Consider the following 25,309-nt stretch of genomic DNA (forward strand, 5'->3'; position numbering starts at 1 on the left):
AGATGATCTTAAAACTTATATGACTAAGCGTGAGTTTGACTTTTAGGCTAGGAATCTGGGTCTTACTATGATCATCTTGCTGTGGTGGTTATCTGTGCAACATTATATCAAAATCCAATCATGCACAACAAAGTTTTCAGCCAGAGTACCAGGGTTCCCACAAAGCAGAGAAAATAAAATTCCCTGACTTTTCCCTGACTTTTCACTGACCAAACTCCAATTTTCCCTGACCAAAACTTCCGCGTTCTGGGACGCTTACCCGGTCATCTTTTGATAAATGTGGCCTCCATTTTCAACATCAGCCAACCCTTACCATATTTCTTTTCATATTGATAACTAAAGGGTGTAAAAAAAGTTTGTTCCAGTTTAACAGACCGCTATGTTATTTAGTGTGATGTAACAGACAACAAGAAAGGTCCATACTATTCACTAAAAGACTACCTTTGATCAAATTTTGGATTTTTCTACTGTCACAGTGTCTGTTCTGACAAATGTACACCATTTTATGAAAATTTGCTTTTATTCATACATTTTTGTAGAATTTATTAATGGCATTTTACACATAATTAATAGGGGCAGTCTACTTGTAGACTTAATAGCATAATTATGTATGTTGCAATATATTTAGAAGTTGTTTGTTTCCTTTTTACATTACAGTATTTGAGTTTGCATTCTACAAATATTATTTAAAGACCTGACATAGAATCATTAAAAGCAGAAATGCCTGTTTATTTTTCGAAAGTTGAAAATTCAATACAGTAAATAGTATTCAGCTTAAATGCCTCAACACATCAGTATTTTAATATATTGCAACAAAAATCTTACTTTACACATTTTTATCATGCTGAATTACTTTTCCAGCTGTAGTTAACTTTACTTAAACCCTCTATATGTACAATGGTATTAGTGTTTGATTTCTTTTTTGTTTAACTTTCCATTTTTAATTGTTTTTCTATGATGCAAAGTAAGTCCTAATATCAACCCTAAGTATGCAATTTGTTTGCATCTTTTCTGCATCTCTTAATCTTTCAGTCTTTCTCTGTTAGCTGAATTCTAAAATATTACAGAGTAAAATTAAGATGCTGCATAGAATTCTATTAAAATAGACTTTTACTTTTAACAAAATCCACCACGAATAACCATTCAAACTTATTAAACACTGAACTTCCATAAACACTTTTGCACTTGAAAACTAGTTTTGATCTTTACTAAGAAGAGTTGACCAGAAGATTAAGGTCTATTTAGATATAAAATAAATCAAAATAGCAATGTTTTGCACATTGCAATCTGTAAGCAGTAATTTGAGTAAAGAAAATGGTAAATATGACTGTAAGAATGGTATGTAATAAGTTTTCTTAAATAACTTTTCCATACAAACATAAATAACAGAAAAGTTTTATTATGGCTTATACAGTAAAATGATGAAATTAATTTGCAACTATGCAGGACTACACAGTTCATAGCATTCATTCATACAGTTAATTCTGTTAAAAGTTAAAAATAATTTTGTTTAACAGACTGTATTTTTTAAAAATGTTTGGTTTAGCCAAATGAAAAGAAACTGCTTTTGCCTTTTATTTTCATCCTTTTTACTTTTTTCACAACTTTATTTTCCTACTTTTGGTTTCAAGTTTCCCTGACTTTTCCCTGACTTCTGCTAAATTTCCAAATTTCCCTGACCAATTACAAAATTCCCTGACCTTGAAAAAAACATGTTTTTCCCTGACCGTGGGAACCCTGCAGACTCTATTTTCCAGGGTTAGAATTTAACAGTTTTTTGCACTTGCAAATTTTTGCGAGTACAAAAAATGTCAACTCGCAATTTATCAACTATAGTCGCAATTTGTTCAAACGTTTTTTCTTCGTACAAGGCTCTGTCTGCCATAACACTACCGGTAGGCGTGTTAAGTACAAAACATGTTTTTTCCATCAAATATTGTGCGCGCGCATACCGCACAAATCAAAACCTGCAAACAGTCCACACACTATGTAAAAACATCATCAATCGGTGCATACTGTGTTTAACATCATCATTAAATACGTATTTACAGCAGATTGAAACTGAAAATTAAAGAAATTAAAACCGTCGCAATTTACTTGAGATTTTGCACATTCAAAATTTTGCGAGTTTGCACATTCTTCAAAATGTACTCTCTTAAATTCGAACCCTGTTTTCCTAACACAAATACAAACATGCATATTGACAGACCTACAAAATGATAGATGCATGCACAAACATAACATAAGCTGTCCATAAAGAAGTGTTTGACTATTCAACAGCATTTACGTAACAAAAGGCCATAACTAAGCCAGACTTATGTAACTGTGTTATTTTATTACAAATTTAGATCCTATTATGGCATTTATTATCGCATACAACTTGTATGCAAAACTCTTAGCAAATTTTCTATGTCAGAAAAGGGCAATAGACTATAGTTTGAATTAATTTCAAACAAGAGTTCTCTATGGGTATGTGAAGTTTCAATCCAATATGATATTATATGTAGCTGCAGAGTTCTCTGATGGGTATGTGAAGTTTCAATCCAATATGATATTATATGTAGCTTGTTAGTTTAGTTTATACTAATTTGTTTTAGCTCGATTGTGATGAAAGCTTTCAGCTTATTGTAACCACTCTCGAGTCCGCTTCCTGGAAAAACCAGTACTGGTGTCATATGAGAAGTGATGGTCGTGACCCCAGTGGGGCTTGTTACTGAGATACAGCTTCACAGTTGCACGAAAGTACTTTAATCAAAAGTAAATACGCTTTCAACACAAACAAAAAATGCATTCCACTTTAACAAAGATCATGAATGTAAAACATATAGATAAAACAAGACAAACATACATACAGTCTAACCTGTCTTAAGCAGCCAGCCAGGGGAAACAACTTGGCCACTTAAGCAAGGTGACCACTGATCGGAGGGGCAGCCAGTATATATATATTTCAGACTTCTGACCAGTGTTCAATCATGACTTTAGCCTTTAGGCCCATTTCTTTTTCACTTTACTCTTATCATTTTACCAGGATACATTGACTCGCATTTGCCTTCGCAATACGAATGGTCTTCTTAGCAATCAACAACTCCGGCGTGTTTTTTACAACATTGTCATACTTCAAAAACAAGTTTGTTTTATTACGACTTTCGCCATTTTGGTAAAGGGGAGCTACTTACTGTCTACGCTAAAATCTAAGATTGCCGTTACGTTCCATAAAAGATTGAGTGGTTTATATTTTTTTTCAAAGAAAATTAATTTCATATAAATTTAATAGTATTTTGATGAAAGAAATATAAAAAACAAGAGCTGTCCGTAAGACAGCCAAGCTCGACTATTCGAAATATTGTCCCAGAAGCAGGAAAATATTACCCAAAAAGGTTAAATATCAAAAGAGTTTTAAGTTCAAAAGGGGGAATAATTTGACCAAAATGCATATCAGTTATGGGACTTGCTGCTATCAACTAGTTTTATAACCCCGAAGGCACATGTGAAGTTTCAATTCAATATCTGCATTAGTTTTGGAGATAGAAACTTGCATGTAAAACTTTAACCAGAATTTTCAAAGTCCTAAAGGGGGCATAATTTGCCCAAAATACATGCCAGAGTTATGGGACTTGATCCAGTAAGGTATGTAATTGATCTAGAAAAAGAAAAAATAAGTTTCAAATCTATATGCCTTTTAGTAATAGCTGTATGTACTTGCACGCAAAACTTTAACCAGAATTTGCTAAGTCCAAAGGGGGACATAATTTGGCCAAAATGAAGGTCAGAGTTATGGACTTGCTGCTATCAACTAGTTTTATAACCCGAAGACACATGTGAAGTTTCAAATCAATATCTGCATTAGTTTTGGAGATAATAACTTGCATGTAAAACTTTAACCAAAATTTTTTAAGTCTAAAAGGGGCATAATTTGCTCAAAAAACATGTCAGAGTTATGGGTCTTGACCCAGTGAGGTTGGTAATTGATCTAGAAAAGAAAAAATAATGTTTCAAATCTATATGCCTTTTAGAAATAGCTGTATGTACTTGCACGCAAAACTTTAACCAGAATTTTCTAAGTCCAAAAGGGGCATTAATTTGGCCAAAATGAAAGTCAGAGTTATGGACTTGCTGCTATCAACTAGTTTTATAGCCCCGAAGACACATGTGAAGTTTCAAATCAATATCTGCATTAGTTTTGGAGATAGTAACTTGCATGTAAAACTTTAACCAGAATTTTCTAAGTCCAAAAGGGGGCATAATTTGCTCAAAATACATGTCAGAGTTATGGGACTTGACCCAGAGAGGTTGGTAATTGACCTAGAAAAAGAAAAAATAAGTTTCAAAGCTATATGCCTTTAATTGATGGCTGTATGTACTTGCATGCAAAAACTTAACCAAGGTGTGACGCCGACGCCGACGCCGACGCCAGGGTGAGTAGAATAGCTAGACTATTCTTTGAATAGTCGAGCTAATAAAAATCACAAATATTATGATACTAATTAAAGATTGGGTATTATCTTTAACAGAGATCAAACTGTGAACCTCAAAATTGACACGAGGTGACACGCTAATTGCTGATAATTACTGGCCATTTGGTCATAAGTGAGCCGCCCAGTGACAGTCGGAAATCGACGGTTGGGTGGAAGATGTAGATGTAACAAAAAGAGGATCACACCTTTGGTTATCAGTTTGAATTGAGAAGCTTATGTCATTTTGTTGTTTTTGTGGTGAAGTCATGCGAAACTTAGCAATCACGTGTTTCTCAAAAATCAGGTATCTTCAGTGATTCTCGCCTACATATTGGTTTTGGAAGAAACATGGCCGATGAAAGGGGTCAAATACAGCGGTCAGGAGGCAACCCCGGTGGCCGCTGACCACGGATGGGAGTTGACCGCTGAATAAAGTGATGAAATAGAGGAAAATCCGTCGGGAGAGTCACAAAAAGACTGCTGATCGGAGGTGACCGTTTGTACAGGTTAGACTGTATTTAAAAGTATTTAAGTGACCCTAGGATAAGATACTGTTTTAAGCTGTTTTATGACAGAACAAAACATTATCCAGCTTGGTTAGTCCAGTAAATCTTATCTTGCATGAAGTTTAATCCAAATACATAATAGCTGTAACTGAGTTTTGTCTCTCATACATACATCCTGGAAGGGTCTCACACAGAGATGACATAGCTCATTATCGATGCAAATCCAGAACAAGGCTTAACATTTGGTGAAGAAGGTCATCACTTACCACCTATAGAACTAAAAGAAAACTTACCTGACTGTAAATACTTTCAAAGAAAACATTGAAAAATCTTTAACAATCAGGGACAATACTCAGCAATTGTTTATAAGTACACAAAAGCCATACAAGAAGGTATCTTGAGATACAATAAGCCATACAAGAAGGTATCTTGAGATACAATAAGCCATACAAGAAGGTATCTTGATACAATAAGCCATACAAGAAGGTATCTTGAGATACAATAAGCCATACAAGAAGGTATCTTGAGATACAATCTGTTACTTGATAAAACAAACTTTATACAATGCAGGTGTCTGATCTACATTTAAGGCTCACAGTGATAACAGCTGCTTCAGTAAGCACTGCGAATAAACTGGGGGTAAAATTAGACACAATTGTTCGAACTGCTGGTTGGGCCAACTCTCGGGTTTTCCAAAGGTTCTATGATAAACGTAGGGAAGCTTCATTCCAAGAAGCTTTATCGCAAAATTAGGAATCATAATTCAGAATTAGCCCACCCACTTAGCTCAATAGGGAGAGCACAGATCTACGGATTGCAGGGTAGTGTGTTTGAGCCCTGGGCAAGGCGTATGTTCTCCGTGACGATTTGATACAAGCAGCTAATGCCTGATGGCGTTTTGGCCGGGTTTTCCGAATAAGGTGATAATGAGTTAAAGTTCTAATAAAGACATATAATAAATAACCCCTAAATTAATAAGCACTGTTGAAGGAAAAAGGAAAAAAAAAGGAAATGAACAGGTAGAAAATGAAATTAAAGAAATAAATTGGTGTAAAAAAATCAAATTAAGAAAAACACCATTTGTAATGTTTATATCCCTGTGACCTTGACCTTTGACCAAGAAATCAATAGGGGTCATATACACATCAAGACCAACATACGTATGAAGTTTCATGGTCCTAGGTGAAATACTTGTCCAGATATGGAGTGGAAACAATGTTCAGGTCCTGTGACCTTGACCTTTGACCCAGTGACCCCACTCTCACTTTGGACCAACTAGGGTAATAGGTGATCATTCTGACCAAATTTCTTGAAGTTTGGTTAAGTAGTTGTTGAGAAAAATGAATGAACAAAAAGGTTAACATGAGACTCATTGTGACCTTGACCTTTGACCCAGTGGCCCAAAAATCAATAGGGGTCATGTACACATCAAGATCAACATACCTTTCAAGGTCCTAGGTGAAATACTTAAATGAATGAACAAAAAGGTTAACATGAGACTCATTATTCCATCCATCCGCCCGCCCATCTGCCCGCCCGGAGAGACCTAATCTACAAGCCGGATTTTTCTTCAAAAACCCGGCCAAAAAGACATTGTGTCATTTGTCCTCCACCTCTGATTCATGTGGGGAAGTTGGCAGTTACTTGCAAAGAACAGGTTTGTACTGACACAGAACCCAGGAACTAGGATAACTGCCCACTGTTACATAACTGAAATACTGCTGAAAAACGGCGTTTTAAACCCAAAACAAACAAACAATAATTCAGAATTCCATGAATTCCTTGTCAGAGAAGTGAACCTGAATAAATATAACATCAATATATTTTTTGTTTACTATATTATATCATAAAGAACCAACTTTAAGATCTCTGTGAGACCCTTCCTGGATGTATACGGGAGACAAAATTGTAGGATTAAACAAGACTTACCCACGTACGAGGGAAGTTGATGTTTCATCCAGATTTTGTCGACTATATACTCCTGTGGGGCTCACACAACCACCCTCCCATACCCTTTCATCTTGAACTTTCTTGCCTTTAAACCAACTTACATATACCCTTACATATAAGTTGGTGCTCTCTAAAGACTGAATTCACATCGATAATGAGCTACGTCATCTCTGTGTGAGCTATCTGGATCAAACATCAACTTCACTCCTACATCGATAAGTCTCCTTTAATCCTAAAAATAAAGCTTAATAATTTGTTCACAAAACTTAACCTGAAATAAGGGCCATAATTTATATCAAATTTAACAAAGTGTTGTGTAAGTAAGTCTCATGATTGTGAAACATTTTGCGAAGTTTTAATCAATTAAATATAGTTGCGGTAGGGATACTTCAGAAACATCATCAAGAAACACAATATACAAGAAACAAAAGGCCCAAATGGGCCTAAGTCGCTCACCTGAGGCAGACCTTGACCTAATTAGATCTTGCTTGTGACAAAGTATTAAATTTAAAAAAGAATTAAAAAAATTTAAAATCAAAAAAGACTTTCAAAGGTATTTCTATTTTTAGCTCTATTGGCCCCTAAAATGGTCCAAGTGCCCCCATTTGAACAAATTTGGGAAAGGACCATAGAATTATGCTACATACCAAGTTTGATGAACATCCATCAAGCAGTTCATGATAAGAAGTTGTTTAAAAGGTATTTCTATTTTAGCTCCAGTTGCCCCTACAAGGGGCCAAGTGCCCCCATTTGAACAAATTGATGAGAGGACCATATAATGATGCTACAGACCAAGTTTAATGAAGATCCATCAAGCGGTGCACGATAAGAAGTCATTTAAAGGTATTTCTATCTTTAGCTCTAGCGGTCCCTAAAAGGAGCCAAGTGCCCCCATTTGAACAAATTTGGGAGAGGACCATAAAATAATGCTACAGACCAAGTTTAAAGAAGATCCATCAAGTGGCTCATGAGAAGAAGTCATTTAAAGGTATTTCTATTTTTAGCTCTAGTGGCCCCTAAAAGGGGCCAAGTGCCCCCATTTGAACAAATTTTGGAGAGGACCATATAATGATGCTACATACTAAGTTTGATGAAGATTCATCAAGCGGTTCATGAGAAGAAGTCATTTAAAGGTACTTCTATTTTTAGCCCTAGCAGACCCTAAAAGGGGCAAAGTGCCCCCATTTGAACAAATTTGGAAGAGGACCATATAATGATGCTACAGACCACGATTGATTAAATTCTATCAAGCGGTTCATGAGAAGTTATTTAAAAGTATTTCTAGTTTTAGCTCTAGCGGCCCCTTTTAGGGGCCAAGTGCCCCCATTTGTAAAAATTTGGGAGAGGACTATATAATGATGCAACAGACCAAGTTTGATGAAGATCAATCAAGCAGTTCATGATAAGAAGTCATTTAAAGGTATTTCTATTTTTAGCACTAGCAGCCCCTAAAAGGGGCCAAGTGCCCCCATTTGAATAAATTTTGGAGAGGACCATATAATGATGCTACAGACAAAGTTTGATGAAGATCCATCAAGCGGTTCATGAGAAGAAGTCGTTTAAAGGTATTTCTACTTTTAGCTCTAGCAGCCCCTAAAAGGGGCCAAGTGCCCCCATTTGAACAAACTTGATAGAGGACCTCACCAGGATGTTACAGACCAAATTTGACTTTATTCTGACCAGTAGTTTCAGAGGAGAAGATGTTTAAGTAAAAATGTGGACGCCGGACCATCCACCCCATACTAATAGCTCACCCTGAACCTTTGGTTCAGGTGAGCTAAAAAGGTACTGCAAGAGTAAAGCAAGGACTGTCTCATAACACCATGCTAAATGTCTGAAGGTTTGTAGGAAACTGTATTTTCTATTCAAATTCAATAAGACTTATTGGACTTGAAGCTGTGACCTTGTTCAATTGAACCAAACATCTGTGGTAAGTTTCAACAAAGTATCTGCATCAATTTCAGAGTTAACCTACGTCTTCCAAGTCCAAAGAGGGGCATAACTTTGCTAAAATACAATCCAGTTATTTGACATGCACTTCCACCATGTTTATCTACCAAAAACAATCACCCTATGAAGTTTGATGACTGTAGGTCAAAACATTCTCTACTTATTGAGTTGAAACCATTTTCAGCCTCGAGGTCACTGTGAACTTTACCTTTGACCAAATGACCAAAAAATCGGATCATCTACTGATCACAGGCAATCATCACATGAAGTCTGATGACTGTAGGCCAAGGCATTCTCTGTTCATTGAGACTTTCAGTCTCAAGGTCACTGTGATTTTTATCTTTGAATTACTATTGACAAACAAGAGGGCCAAGATGGCCCTAGGTCGCTCACCTGAGAAACACAACAGAACACACCATAACAGTGTAAACATGTTTGACCTAGTGATTTCATGGAAAAAAAATTTTTGACCAATTATCATTAAAATTGGAGCAAAAAATCTTGAGTATAAATAAGTATTTTCTTTGATTTGACCTAGTAACCTAGTTTTGATCCCAGATGACACATATACGAACTTGACTTAGATTTCATCAAGGCTATCATTCTGACCAAATTTCATGAAGATCAATTGAAAAATACAGCCTCTATCGCATACACAAGGTTTTTCTTTGATTTGACCTAGTGACCTAGTTTTTGACCCCAGACTACCCATATACGAACTTGACCTAGATTTCATCAAGGTAACCATTCTGACCAAATTTTATGAAAATCCAGTGTAAAATGCAGCCCCTATTGCATACACAAGGTTTTTCCTTGATTTGACCTAGTTTTTAGACCCAGATGACCCATATTCGAACTTGACCTAGATTTCATCAAGGCTATCATTCTGACAACATTTCATGAAGATCAGCTGAAAAATACAGCCTCTATCTCATAAACAAGGTTTTTCTTTGATTTAACCTAGTGACCTACTTTTTGACCCAGATGACCCATATTCGAACCTGATCTAGATTTCATCAAGGCAATCATTCAGACCAAATTTCATGAAGATTAATTGAAAAATACAGCCTCTATCGCATACAGAAGGGTTTTCTTTGATCTGACCTAGTGACCTAGTTTTTGACCCCAGATGACCAATAATCAAACTCAACGTCAATCATTCTGACAAAATTTCATGAAGATCAATTGAAAAATACAGCCTCTATCGCATACAGAAGGGTTTTCTTTGATCTGACCTAGTGACCTAGTTTTTGACCCCTGATGACCAATAATCAAACTCAACGTCAATCATTCTGACAAAATTTCATGAAGATAATTGAAAAATACAGCCTCTATCGCATACACAAGGTTTTTCTTTGATTTGACCTCGTGACCTACTTTTTGACCCAAGATGACCCATATTTGAACTTGATCTAGATTTCATCAAAGCAATCATTCTGACTTAATTTCAGGAAGATCAATTGAAAAATATACCCTCTATTGCATACACATGGTTTTTCTTTGATTTGACCTAGTGACCTAATTTTTGATCCCAGATGACCCAAATTAAAACCTGACCTAGATTTCATCAATGTAATTATTCTGACCAAATTTCATGAAGATCAATTGAAAAATACAGCCTCTATCGCATATACAAGCTTTTCCTTTGATTTGACCTAGTGACCTATTTTTTGACCCCAGATGACCCATATTCAAACTTGACTTTAATTTTATCAAGGCAACCATTCTGACCAAAATTCATGAAGATCAATTGAAAAATACAGCCTCTATCGCATACACAAGGTTTTTCTTTGATTTGACCTAGTGACCTAGTTTTTGACCCCAGATGACCCTTTTTCAAACCCGGCCTAGATTTCATTAAGGTAATCATTCTGACCAAAATTCATGAAGATTAATTGAAAAATACAGCCTCTATCGCATACACAAGGTTTTTCTTTGATTTGACCTAGTGACCTAGTTTTTTAACCCAGATGACCTATTTTTGAACTCAGCCTAGATTTCATCAAGGTCATCATTCTGACCAAAATTCATGAAGATTAATTGAAAAATACAACCTTTCTAGCATACACAAGGTTTTTCTTTGATTTGACCTAGTGACCAAGTTTTTGATCCCAGATGACCCATTTTCAAACCCAGCCTAGATTTCATCAAGGTCATCATTCTGACCAAATTTCATGAAGATCAGTTGAAAAATAGCCTCTATCGCATACACAAGCTAAATGTTGACAGACGACAGACGACAGAGTCGAGTGATCAGAAAAACTCACCTGAGCATTGCTTTCTCAGGTGAGCTGAAAAACAATAGGTGTCATTTACTGACCACAGGAAATGACCATTTACCTACTGACCCCCAAAATGAAAGGGGTGATCTATTGACTACAGGCAATTATACATTGTCTGACCACTGTATGACCAAACCTTCTCTTGTTACTGATTAAAAACCAAGTATTCTACAGGCAGACAGACAGACAAACAATACAACAGAAAAAGAGCAAATCAATATCCCCCTCTTCTCTGAAGAGAGATTGGGCGTGGGGTGGCCATAAATATGTTAATGCAGGATGATGGACATAGAATGGTGAACTTACATTTGTTCTGTGTCTTCAGTAGAGAAAATATGTTTACATTCTACAGAAACTCTATGATTGTAATGTAACAGCAAGTGGGATACTGGTTAATGATAACTGTATGATTGTAATGTAACAGCAAGTGGGATACTGGTGAATGATAACTGTATGATTGTAATGTAACAGCATGTGGGATACTGGTGAATGATAACTGTATGATTGTAATGTAACAGCATGTGGGATACTGGTGAATGATAACTGTATGATTGTAATGTAACAGCAAGTGGGATACTGGTGAATGATAACTGTATGATTGTAATGTAACAGCATCTGGGATACTGGTGAATGATAACTGTATGATTGTAATGTAACAGCAAGTGGGATACTGGTGAATGATAACTGTATGATTGTAATGTAACAGCAAGGGGATACTGGTGAATGTATAACTGTAATGATTGTAATGTAAACAGCATGTGGGATACTGGTGAATGATAACTGTATGATTGTAATGTAACAGCAAGTGGGATACTGGTGAATGATAACTGTATGATTGTAATGTAACAGCATGTGGGATACTGGTGAATGATAACTCTATGATTGTAATGTAACAGCATGTGGGATACTGGTGAATGATAACTGTATGATTGTAATGTAACAGCAAGTGGGATACTGGTGAATGATAACTGTATGATTGTAATGTAACAGCAAGTGGGATACTGGTGAATGATAACTGTATGATTGTAATGTAACAGCAAGTGGGATACTGGTGAATGATAACTGTATGATTGTAATGTAACAGCAAGAGGGATACTGGTGAATGATAACTGTATGATTGTAATGTAACAGCATGTGGGATACTGGTGAATGATAACTCTATGATTGTAATGTAACAGCAAGTGGGATACTGGTGAATGATAACTCTATGATTGTAATGTAACAGCAAGTGGGATACTGGTGAATGATAACTGTATGATTGTAATGTAACAGCAAGTGGGATACTGGTGAATGATAACTGTATGATTGTAATGTAACAGCAAGTGGGATACTGGTGAATGATAACTGTATGATTGTAATGTAACAGCAAGTGGGATACTGGTGAATGATAACTGTATGATTGTAATGTAACAGCATGTGTATGGGATATAAATATGTTTTTTTGGACGATTTTACCGATACTGATAATTCAGAAACGAGGTAAACGTAATAGGTGGAACAGACTTTAGTGAATGATAACTGTATGATTGTAATGTAACAGCATGTGGGATACTAGTGAATGATAACTGTAAGATTGTAATGTAACAGCATGTGGGATACTAGTGAATGATAACTGTATGATTGTAATGTAACAGCATGTGGGATACTAGTGAATGATAACTGTATGATTGTAATGTAACAGCATGTGGGATACTAGTGAATGATAACTGTATGATTGTAATGTAACAGCATGTGGGAATACTAGTGAATGATAACTCTCTGATTGTAATGTAACAGCATGTAGGATACTAGTGAATGATAAACTGTATGATTGTAATGTAACAGCATGTGGGATATTAGTGAATGATAACTGTATGATTGTAATGTAACAGCATGTGGGATACTAGTGAATGATAAACTGTATGATTGTAATGTAACAGCATGTGGGATATTAGTGAATGATAACTGTATGATTGTAATGTAACAGCATGTGGGATACTAGTGAATGATAACTGTATGATTGTAATGTAACAGCATGTGGGATACTAGTGAATGATAACTGTATGATTGTAATGTAACAGCATGTGGGATACTAGTGAATGATAACTGTATGATTGTAATGTAACAGCATATGGGAATACTAGTGAATGATAACTCTCTGATTGTAATGTAACAGCATGTGGGATACTAGTGAATGATAAACTGTATGATTGTAATGTAACAGCATGTGGAATACTAGTGAATGATAACTCTATGATTGTAATGTAACAGCATGTGGGATACTAAAGTCTGTTCCATTCCAAAGGTTTACCCCAACTTTGGTGACACATGACAAAACTACGACACTTACCGGCAAAGTAAACATGGTTTGATAAACTAAAAAAAAGTCACCCTCGAGAAATTTAACGATTTTTTTTCTGCTTTGCCAAATATCCAAATAAATGACAAATTTATATTTTCAACGGCAGTCTCCCATTGTAATTTCTTGTCGCCATTGGAGTTTGCTCTCTAAATTTGGAGTATTACGGGAAAATTCACGTGAATTTTATCGGGAGCGATTCAAGACTCATTTCGTTTATGAATGCATGAGTGAAATGAAATGTTGTATTTAAAAAAAAAGCTATAGGCCTAACAATGAACACATTATTTAGATCTAACAAAAATGTAAATTGACTCACTTTTAACAAAGTTATATACACTCCAAAATTCTTCCAAGTCTTCAGTAGCTCTATCCAATCCTTGATGAGTAAATTGTAAACAAACAAGCTCTTTTAAACATCGGTGAAATTCAGGCATCAATCGCACCATGCCCTTGAAACAATGACTTGTTCAAAATAACATCATTTCCAAACGCATGGTTCAAAGATAACCTGTATTTTAGCATCCTTACTGAAGTATTTACAGTCCGCCACATATCCAATTTCTTTCACAATGGTCAGTTTTGAACTTCAATAAACAATATTCACCGGTTGTGTATGCAAGAGAATTCTTTTTCTCCGAAAGAAACTTGTGACGTATTAGACAAATGACGTAATCTTGCTGTGGCCATATGCAGATTTATACGAGGCGCACAAGGGAAATATTACCTCCAGGTTTAAATACACAATCAGCTGATAGAAGATAGAAATCTTGACGTATCTATGTCACGCTAGAATTATACTTTACTTCTTGAAATATATATTTAAACAATGCTTAATTGTTTATTGTTTTATCAACCTATCTATTTTATTTCATTTCTTTTTTAAATTTTGCTGTTTATATGGAAGCATCTCCTTTTTCTTTTAAGCTCGTGACTTACTCTTGATCCGAGGGCTGCTAATTTAGATTTCTTTTAAAGCGAAATCGGACCGCGAACCCATTCTCTCTATTTATTGTTATCAAATCTATCATTATTATTATACCAGATTTATATTTGACTTAAATAACTTGTATGAACGATCCAGAGAGCAGTCATAGAGCCTACTCGGAATTTGAAGTTATTTGTAATGGCGATTCCAGAATTAAATTTATGGGGGGAGGGGCGGTGTCGGACGGCAACCGAATCTTTTAATGACGGGTGGTGGGTTCCATAGGAAAATCATAATTATGGGTGGTGGGGTCCATCCAAAAATCATAATTATGGGTGGTGGTCCTCACAAAAACCGTCTTTATGGGTGATGGGTTAATTGTAAAAATGTATAAAATATGGGTGGATGGGTGTTTGATCACCTCTATTAATTAATTACGGACGTTTTCCTTTCTTTTTAACTATAAGTTGCTACTTTAATGAACGCAATTTTGACATTACCGATCTAAGAAATATTATCTTTTTTGATAAATTTCTGTTCATTAAGCATTTCTTTTTTTTTCTGTCTCATTCCCTTTGAATTTGAAGTCTTGGTCATGCTTTTAGCGTCCTTAATTAATCGCTGGAAGTATGTCAGTCAACATTTCCTGACGTAATAGAATCATGTCACCGATTATGTACTGTATCTCGCACTTGTGCAGAAGTGTATAAAATCCGTGGAGACTGATTGATACCTCACTTTTCCCGCCTTTCATTCACACTCGTGTATTCTGTCTGGCTCGTTACGCGTATAAATATTTTTTGTTATGCCACGGACATAGTTTCAGAAATGAAATCGAGGCAGGCCGAAAGGAAAACATGCGTGAATTGAGTAAAAATCTTAGCATGAGGATCACTGTTCCCAAAATTAGTCGAATTTTCCATGCACGCATAGATACTTAAAACAGGCGTACAGAATCCACGCGCAATTCCACACAAAATCGTATATTAGTAAGAAGTACCGATTTCATTATCCGCTGCCGACGTAAATGTCACATCGTCATCATCTATATTAAGGACATACCTGACACAGGTATTTCAATATATTTGTGAAGCACTAGCCGATTCGGATTTGTTTACAATAAAATGCTAAGTCGCTAAGAAAACCCACATCAATATTCATTCACGTCTATAATTAATTATGGGAAGTCACTAATGTCGCACACAATCATATTTGAAATGTATTCTTTACTAATATGTAGTTTGAAATATTTAAACTGTTGCACACGCTGTTTGTCTATTTTTCTTTCGAATTGTTCGGTTAAATCGCTTATGCAAATCGCGAACATCAATTTCTTCTTTCTCAAAGCCAGCATCGTAAAAAGAAAACCTTTTTAAAACTTAGTTTACGTTGAAGTAAAAAAAAAATTGACGTGCAAAATATTTCATATCTTTTCCGAAACATTACCTGTCTTTACTATTTCTTTCATAGTTAAACAGTATGTGGCCAAAAAAATCACAAGTAGTTACTTTAGCATTTAGCCATTTAAAGGCACTGACATCTAGATTTTTTCTTAAAGTTTGGTCAGATTTTGAATATATGAACACGAGGTTGTGTTGCTAATCTGTTTCAGAATGCCAAATTAAGAGATAAAAACATGCTCGAGTCGGGGATCGAACCCGGGCCGCCGCCGCGATAAAAATTTCCCTGGGGTCGTGACCAATACACCACGGAGGAATATTTAAATAAATATAAAGCTTTATGATTAAGGCAGTTTACCTCCAGTATCCCGTTATTTTGAATAAATCGCCAAAAAAAAAAAAAAAAAAATAATAATAATCCTTATGTGTTTCTGTAACATAATCTGTCATTAACTATTAAAACTTTCATGAGAAATTTAGCAATAATTTTCTGATATCTATTTTTTTGTTGTTGTCATACTTTCTGGGGATCAGTGCTTTTAAAACAAATTTAGTAAAACATATACTGCGTGCAATTATTTTGAAAACGGGCTAAATTTCCTTAACCCACCGGCTTAGCTCAGTAGGAAGAGCGTTGGTCTACAGATCGCGGGATCCTCGGACGGGGCGTATGTTCTCCGTGACGATTTGACGATCTGATAATTCATATGGGGAAGTTGGCAGTTACTTGCGGAGAACAGGTACTGGTACAGAATCCAGGAACACTGGTTAGGCTAACTGCCCGCCGTTACATGACTGAAATACTTTTGAAAAACGACGTTGAACCCAAAGCCAAACAAACAAAAACAAATTTCCATAAATCATGTCCAAAGAAATTACAAGCCTTGTCGGCGTCAGGGAATGATACTAGTTTTAATGACTCAACACGATTCTTCCGAAACCATATTTCTGTAGAACCTGTGCTAGATCGATATATACATTTTCGTACATTGTTCGGCAGATGTTGAACACAACGTTAAGATGGAAACGGGAATAGTAACATAATGAAAATCCAGCTTAAATATACGTAAATATCGGGCCATCGTATACAACATAATGAATTTCTCCATAGAACCGGAAGCAAACGTTTCTTCTTCGTATTTTGGCGGGAAAACTGCATTGCCTTCCATGATGCTCCTTCGGAAATGACCGTGTGCTTATGGAAAATTACGTGTTGGCGTTATATTTTCGCGTCACCAGAAACGTTAAGTACTATGTTGAAACTATCATGTAATTGTAAACAAAATGCACTACAACAAAATGAAAATGCATGCTTTAGAGCTCGAATTTTTATATTGTGCCTGTACGTCCGTGACAGACTCTGAAATGTCTGTATTTATAATATTTTTCATTCGAGTTTCAGTGACAGAAAAATTAATATAAGAATAATGCCCATGTGTTCTCAAAATAACGAGACGTTCGCACGCACATTTGTTTGGGTTTTTTTTAGAAATCACCTTGTTTTTTGTGTTTGTTTCTTTCTATTTTCTTATTTATTTATTTTATTTATTTATTTATTTTTCATTTTGAGGTGGCCTGTCACGAATTCCCCCAAGAATTAACATAATACAATAACAAACACAGTCTTTTCAAATATTAACTCGGGCATTTTAATTTTGAGTTAACCCCTAGTTTATTGCGCTACGGGCGCCGCCATATTAGAAAGTCGACGTAACGTCATATAGCATTACGGTCTATGGGGAAAAAAGAAAAATCCAAATTTATTTCTTTAATATATACTTTATTAAAAACATGAAAAAAAGGTCTAGAGATATTGATGTATGGGATATAAATATGTTTTTTTGGACGATTTTACCGATACTGATAATTCAGAAACGAGGTAAACGTAATAGGTGGAACAGACTTTAGTGAATGATAACTGTATGATTGTAATGTAACAGCATGTGGGATACTAGTGAATGATAACTGTATGATTGTAATGTAACAGCATGTGGGATACTAGTGAATGATAACTGTAAGATTGTAATGTAACAGCATGTGGGATACTAGTGAATGATAACTGTAAGATTGTAATGTAACAGCATGTGGGATACTGGTGAATGATAACTGTAAATTTGTAATGTAACAGCATGTGGGATACTGGTGAATGATAACTGTTAGACTGTAATGTAACAGCATGTGGGAATACTAGTGAATGATAACTCTCTGATTGTAATGTAACAGCATGTGGGATACTAGTGAATGATAACTGTATGATTGTAATGTAACAGCATGTGGGATACTAGTGAATGATAACTGTAAGATTGTAATGTAACAGCATGTGGGATACTAGTGAATGATAACTGTATGATTGTAATGTAACAGCATGTGGGATACTAGTGAATGATAACTGTATGATTGTAATGTAACAGCATGTGGGATACTAGTGAATGATAACTGTAAGATTGTAATGTAACAGCATGTGGGATACTAGTGAATGATAACTGTATGATTGTAATGTAACAGCATGTGGGATACTAGTGAATGATAACTGTATGATTGTAATGTAACAGCATGTGGGATACTAGTGAATGATAACTGTATGATTGTAATGTAACAGCATGTGGGATACTAGTGAATGATAACTGTATGATTGTAATGTAACAGCATGTGGGATACTAGTGAATGATAACTGTATGATTGTAATGTAACAGCATGTGGGATACTAGTGAATGATTTCATAGTACAAGTAGCAGTTCCAATATATGGGATGGCATCAAGTTGTAATGAATTGTTACATTAAACACTATTTGTGATATTGCTGGACAGGTACATATTGCAGCTCACCGCATCCTGTCACTTCTACAACACTTGGTATTACCACTATCGCATCCTGTCACTTTTACAACACTTGGTATTACCACTATCGCATCCTGTCACTTTTACAACACTTGGTATTACCACTATCGCATCCTGTCACTTTTACAACACTTGGTATTACCACTTTATCCTGTCACTTTTACAACACTTGGTATTACCACTATCGCATCCTGTCACTTTTACAACACTTGGTATTACCACTATCGCATCCTGTCACTTTTACAACACTTGGTATTACCACTATCGCATCCTGTCACTTTTACAACACTTGGTATTACCACTTTATCCTGTCACTTTTACAACACTTGGTATTACCACTATCGCATCCTGTCACTTTTACAACACTTGGTATTACCACTATCAGTTTCATTATGTTATCAAGTTATAATGAACACTGCACATTCTCATGCTGAGCCAGGTTTCAATATGCACGAGATCATGTTAATTTGAAATGAATCATTTCATTATTTTGAAACTATTCACATTATAGCGCAATAAGTTTAACACACCACCTTTGTATAAACTGACATCTAGATGACAATTCAGTGGACAACTACACTGCTTTGAAATGCACTGCACTGAATGGATTGTTAATGGATAGGATGCATATTTAGTCATTTTGGAGGTTCAGCTATCAAGATACCATGCCTGTAACAATACAGCAGACAGAACACATAGCCCACAGCACATCTAATCACCCTAAACTGTAATTTCAATGCTGCACATATATAAGCCAAAATTGTACAACAATTTAGAATTCATTTAACATATACAATATACAGTTTTTCTTCTCTGCAACCATGTTTCATAAATCAGCAGTGGCATATGTCTTTTTTTTACAGACTGAGACCGGAGAAGCTATATATTCTAACTGGGACCAGAGAAGCTATATATTCTAACTGGGACCAGAGAAGCTATATATTCTAACTGGGACCAGAGAAGCTATAAGCTATATATTCTAACTGGGACCAGAGAAGCTATATATTCTAACTGGGACCAGAGAAGCTATAAGCTATATATTCTAACTGGAACCAGAGAAGCTATATATTCTAACTGGGACCAGAGAAGCTATATATTCTAACTGGGACCAGAGAAGCTATATATTCTAACTGGGACCTGAGAAGCTATATATTCTAACTGGCACCAGAGAAGCTATATATTCTAACTGGGACCTGAGAAGCTATATATTCTAACTGGGACCAGAGAAGCTATATATTCTAACTGGGACCAGAGAAGCTATATATTCTAACTGGGACCAGAGAAGCTATATATTCTAACTGGGACCTGAGAAGCTATATATTCTAACTGGGACCAGAGAAGCTATATATTCTAACTGGGACCTGAGAAGCTATATATTCTAACTGGGACCAGAGAAGCTATATATTCTAACTGGGACCAGAGAAGCTATATATTCTAACTGGGACCAGAGAAGCTATATATTCTAACTGGGACCTGAGAAGCTATATATTCTAACTGGGACCAGAGAAGCTATATATTCTAACTGGGACCTGAGAAGCTATATATTCTAACTGGGACCAGAGAAGCTATAAGCTATATATTCTAACTGGGACCTGAGAAGCTATATATTCTAACTGGGACCAGAGAAGCTATATATTCTAACTGGGACCAGAGAAGCTATATATTCTAACTGGGACCTGAGAAGCTATATATTCTAACTGGGACCAGAGAAGCTATAAGCTATATATTCTAACTGGGATCAGAGAAGCTATATATTCTAACTGGGACCAGAGAAGCTATATATTCTAACTGGGACCAGAGAAGCTATATATTCTAACTGGGACCTGAGAAGCTATATATTCTAACTGGGACCTGAGAAGCTATATATTCTAACTGGGACCTGAGAAGCTATATATTCTAACTGGGACCTGAGAAGCTATATATTCTAACTGGGACCAGAGAAGCTATATATTCTAACTGGGACCAGAGAAGCTATATATTCTAACTGGGACCAGAGAAGCTATATATTCTAACTGGGACCAGAGAAGCTATATATTCTAACTGGGACCTGAGAAGCTATATATTCTAACTGGGACCAGAGAAGCTATATATTCTAACTGGGACCAGAGAAGCTATATATTCTAACTGGGACCAGAGAAGCTATATATTCTAACTCTGAATGTCAAATGGATCATGAGGAAACATTGAATGTATAGGACAATGTAAATATATCATAAATATACGGTGTATGCGAAACAAGAGATCACAGAGTGATCTTGGCGCCCCCCATTGAGCCATTTATGAATGTTCCAAATTTCAAGACTAGCTCAAGGTCAAAGTTCATTTTGGTACACAAAACTGTGCATGTGGTTCATGCATGTGGTCCAAATTTGAAAGCTGTAGCTTAAGAAATGTGAAAGTAGGTCACTAGATCAATTTCAAGTTCAAAGTTCATTTCGGTACAAAAAACTACGCATGTGCTTCAAATTCGAAGGCTGTAGCTTGAGAAATGTGAAAGTAGGTACTAGGTAAAAATCAAGGTCAAATTTCAATTCAGAACACAAAATTATGCATGTGGTCCAAATTTGAGCTTGAGAAATGTAAAAGTAGGTCACTAGGTCAATCTCAAGGTTAAAGTTCATTTTGGTACACAAAACTATGCATGTGGTCCAAATTTGAAGCCTGTAGCTTCAGAAATGTGAAAGTAGGTCATTAGGTCAATCTCATGGTCAAAGTTCATTTTGGTACACAAAAGTATGCATGTGGTCCAAATTTGAAGGCTGTAACTTGAGATATGTGGAAGTAGGTCACTAGGTCAAAATCAAGGTCAAATTTCATTTCGGAACACAAAACTATGCATGTGGTCCAAATTTGAAGCCAGTGCCTTAAAAAATGTGAAAGTAGGTCACTAAGTCAATGTCAAGGTCAAAGTTTATTTCGGTACACAAACCTATGCATGTGGTCCAAATTTGAAGGCTGTAGCTACAGAAATGTGAAAGTAGGTCACTAGGTCAATCTCAAGGTCAAAGTTCATTTCGGTACACAAACCTATGCATGTGGTCCAAATTTGAAGGCTGTAGCTACAGAAATGTGAAAGTAGGTCACTAGGTCAATCTCAAGGTCAAAGTTCATTTTGGTACACAAAACTATGCATGTGGTCCAAATTTGAAGGCTGTAGCTCGATAAATGTGGAAGTAGGTCACTAGGTCAAAATCAAGGTCAAATTTCATTTCGGAACACAAAACTATGCATGTGGTCCAAATTTGAAGCCTGTACCTTCAAAAATGTCAAGTAGGTCACTAGGTCAATGTCAAGGTCAAAGTTCATTTCGGTACACAAACCTATGCATGTGGTCCAAATTTGAAGGCTGTATCTACAGAAATGTGAAAGTAGGTCACTAGGTCAAGATCAAGGTCAACTCATGTCAAGGTTCATCTAGCCACTCAAAACTATACATGTGGTCCAAATTTGAATGTTGTAGGTTATGGACAAGATTTTTAAAGTTTTTCCCTAGATATAAGTCTATATAAACCATGTGACCCTGGAGGTGAGGCCATATTTGACCCTAGGGGGATAATTTGAACAAACTGGGTAGAGAACCATTAGATGATGCTACATTACAAATATCAAAGCCCTAGGCTTTGTGGTTTTAGACAAGAAGATTTTCAAAGTTTTTCCTTATATAAGTCTATGTAAACAATGTGACCCCCAGGGCGGGGCCATATTTGACCCTAGGGGAATAATTTGGAAAATCTTGGTAGAGGACTGCTAGATGATGCTACATACCAAATATCAAAGCCCTATGCCCTGTGGTTTTGAACAAGAAGATTTTCAAAGTTTTTCCCTATATAAATCTATGTAAATTATGAAAATAAACAAAGGGCCATAACTCACTCAAAAATTGTTGAACTAGTCTGATTTTTTTTTTTTTTGGGGGGGGGGGGGGGGGGGGGGGGGGGGGGCAAAACTAGGGTACCAATGCATCATTCTGACAAAGTTTGGTCAAAATCCTCCCAGTAGTTTCTGAGGAGATGCGATAACGAAAAATTGTTAACGGATGGACGGGCCACGGACGCAGAGTGATTTGAATAGCCCACCATCTGATGATGGTGGGCTAATGATAGCTCATTATTTAATACAACCGACCTTTGTTCTCACAAACCTTTTTAGTGCACCTTCTGGTGGATTAAAAACTTTCTTTTCATCTTCCATTTCTTCCCTACTTCCCAATTTTCCCACACTTCTGTCCTCTATAGTCTGGTCATATACACCTGGTACCCTGGACAAGCCATCAGTACCTTCATTTAGTGGCATACCATCATATAAATGATCCTCTATACTGTATTCTACCTCTTCATCATTTTCACTGTTATATTCAAGTACATCAGGTAAGGATTTTCTAGGTTCATATTTATCAGTTTTACTAACACTTGCTGTATTTGGTAAGGAAAGACGATGCTTTGATAAATATTCTGGATTATCCAATGTCCTTATCTGATCAACTTTGATTGCTACAGCATCAGAAAGGTCTGCTACAACAATGTCAGATTTTGGAGGACTAAGGCTTAGCTGTGGTTTTAATCTATCAGATTCTAAATGTTTCTTTGTTTTATTTTTAGACTTCAACATTTCTTTCACACTGTATCTCTCTTCAGTAATTTCTGGCTTCACATCCTTAATATCACACTGGTTTTCTATTCCTAGCTCATTAAGCAATTTTTGTGATGCATCCAGTAATTCATTAGTTTCTGCTGTACTCATTCCATTCATATCATCACTTAAAGTGTCATTATTTGTATCATTATCAATACCATTATTTGGACTGTCCCCTTTGTCTGTAACATTTGCAACATCTTCTGGAATGGCAATTTTATCTGCCAAACTCTCTAGTTTTTCAACAGTTATCACATCAACCTTATTTAATTTGTCTGGCTCTTCAGGTATCTGTTCTGTATGTGGAATAATTTCTGTATCTAAATAACTGTTCAAAATGGCTTCTTCTTTAGCTTCTCTGTTTATTGAATCTAATCTCTTAAGTCTCCCAAAAACATGTTTTTCATTTTGACACTTCTTCACTGGACTTTTATAGAACTCTTCTGAACTTTCTTCTAAATCATGATTTTGTGTAATGCTATTTTCTTTCATATCCTCTTTAAAGTTAGATAAAGCGAAATCTTTCTCAATTTCTTCTTCACCAAAGTTTTCACTATCAGTATAGTTTACTGCATTAGTTTCATCTATTTTCTGAGTAATAATACTTTCCTCTTGTCTTAATATTTCCTCACTTTCAGGAGTTTTGCAAGAAGAAGGTGACGCTGTTTGCAGACCATACTTTTCAACGTAAGCTGCAGGGCTAAGGTTCATGTGAGGAAGATCTGGTGCAGACATATGACTAGAACTGGAGCAATCGGACATGGGCCTTTTCACATTCCTTGATATGCTTTTTAACTCTTCAACATCTTTTGAAGTAAATTCTGAAGATGAAACATAGTAGCTGGAATCAAATGGGCGTCCAAATTTAGGCTGTTCCATAGGGTTATATGGGGAATCTCCGATGTCCAAGTTGATACTAATCTCACCTGACCTTGATTTATTTTGTATAACTTCAACAACTGTTTCAGAATCTTTTTCTTGATGACTGTATTTTGAAGGTTTAGGCTTTGGTCCTGTAATAAAAGACAATTTAGGCTTAGACAGAAGAGAAACTTAAAATAATTTATTGTTTCTTTGTATTCAGAATACAAACATTTTATCAAGTATTTCAGCTAGGAGTCACTAGATCAGTGCAGCAACATTTTATAAAGTGTATAAGCTACACAGCCACCAGATCAGTATAGCAACATTTTATCAAGTGTTTCAGGTCACACACCAGTAAATATAATTCCCTACATATTCTATGTAAAACAGACATCTTTTAAACAACATAAATTTACCAAACATAGCTAGACCCATTTCAGAGAACAAATCCTTACCTCATTTTAAAGAATTATGATAAAAACAAGAGGGCCAAGATAGCCCAAGGTCGCTCACCTGTGTAACATACCATAACAGTGTAAAAATGTTTTACCTAGTGATTTCATGGAGACAAATATTCTGACCAATTTTCATTAAGATTGGACCAAAAAACCTGGCCTCTTGAGTGTAAACTAGCATTTTCTTTGATTTGACCTAGTGACCTAGTTTTTTACATGACCCAAATTCGAACTTGTCCAAAATTTCATGAAAACAAATCTTCTGACAAAGTTTCGGGAAGACTGGAGCAAAAAAGTGGCCTCTAGAGTGTATACAACCTTTTCCTATGATTTGACCTAGTGACCTAGTTTTTGACCCCATGTGACCCAGATTTGAAATCGTCAAGACTTTATGTAACAAACATTCTGAGACAAGCACAAGAGCTGTCATGGACTGCTGCTCGATATTCTCAGGTTGTGTAATATAAGCAATGAGTAAACTTAACATTACATAGCATATTCTAAGTCGAAAAGGGGCCATAATTCAGTCAAAATGCTTGATAGAGTTGCCTCCTCCTTTTTACAGACTGGGGTCATGATGGTAAACAAGTATGCAAAATATGAAAGCAAAATCTCAATGGACTTTGAAAATATTTGGGGTGGTATGCAAACTTTAACATTTATTCTAAGTCGAAAAGGGGCCATAATTCAGTCAAAATGTTTGATAGAGTTG

General features: G+C 35.9%; 1 protein-coding gene across 10 annotated transcripts in view; it reads right to left on the reverse strand.

The window, feature by feature from the left end:
• The window catches only part of LOC123527417 (uncharacterized), a 265,494-nt gene that overhangs the window by 134,392 nt on the left and 105,793 nt on the right, over positions 1-25,309 (reverse strand). For all 10 annotated transcript variants that reach the window (XR_006681734.2, XM_045306853.2, XM_045306848.2 and 7 more), the window contains one exon: positions 22,788-24,291. Coding sequence is in view for 9 of the 10 variants with exons in the window: in XM_045306853.2 (XP_045162788.2) it covers positions 22,788-24,291 (1,504 nt within the window). In the remaining variant the exon portion in view is untranslated. The remainder of the gene's footprint in view (positions 1-22,787; positions 24,292-25,309) is intronic.

Source organism: Mercenaria mercenaria, chromosome 14, assembly GCF_021730395.1.
Source record: "Mercenaria mercenaria strain notata chromosome 14, MADL_Memer_1, whole genome shotgun sequence".
NCBI classification, from domain to species: Eukaryota; Metazoa; Mollusca; class Bivalvia; order Venerida; family Veneridae; genus Mercenaria; species Mercenaria mercenaria.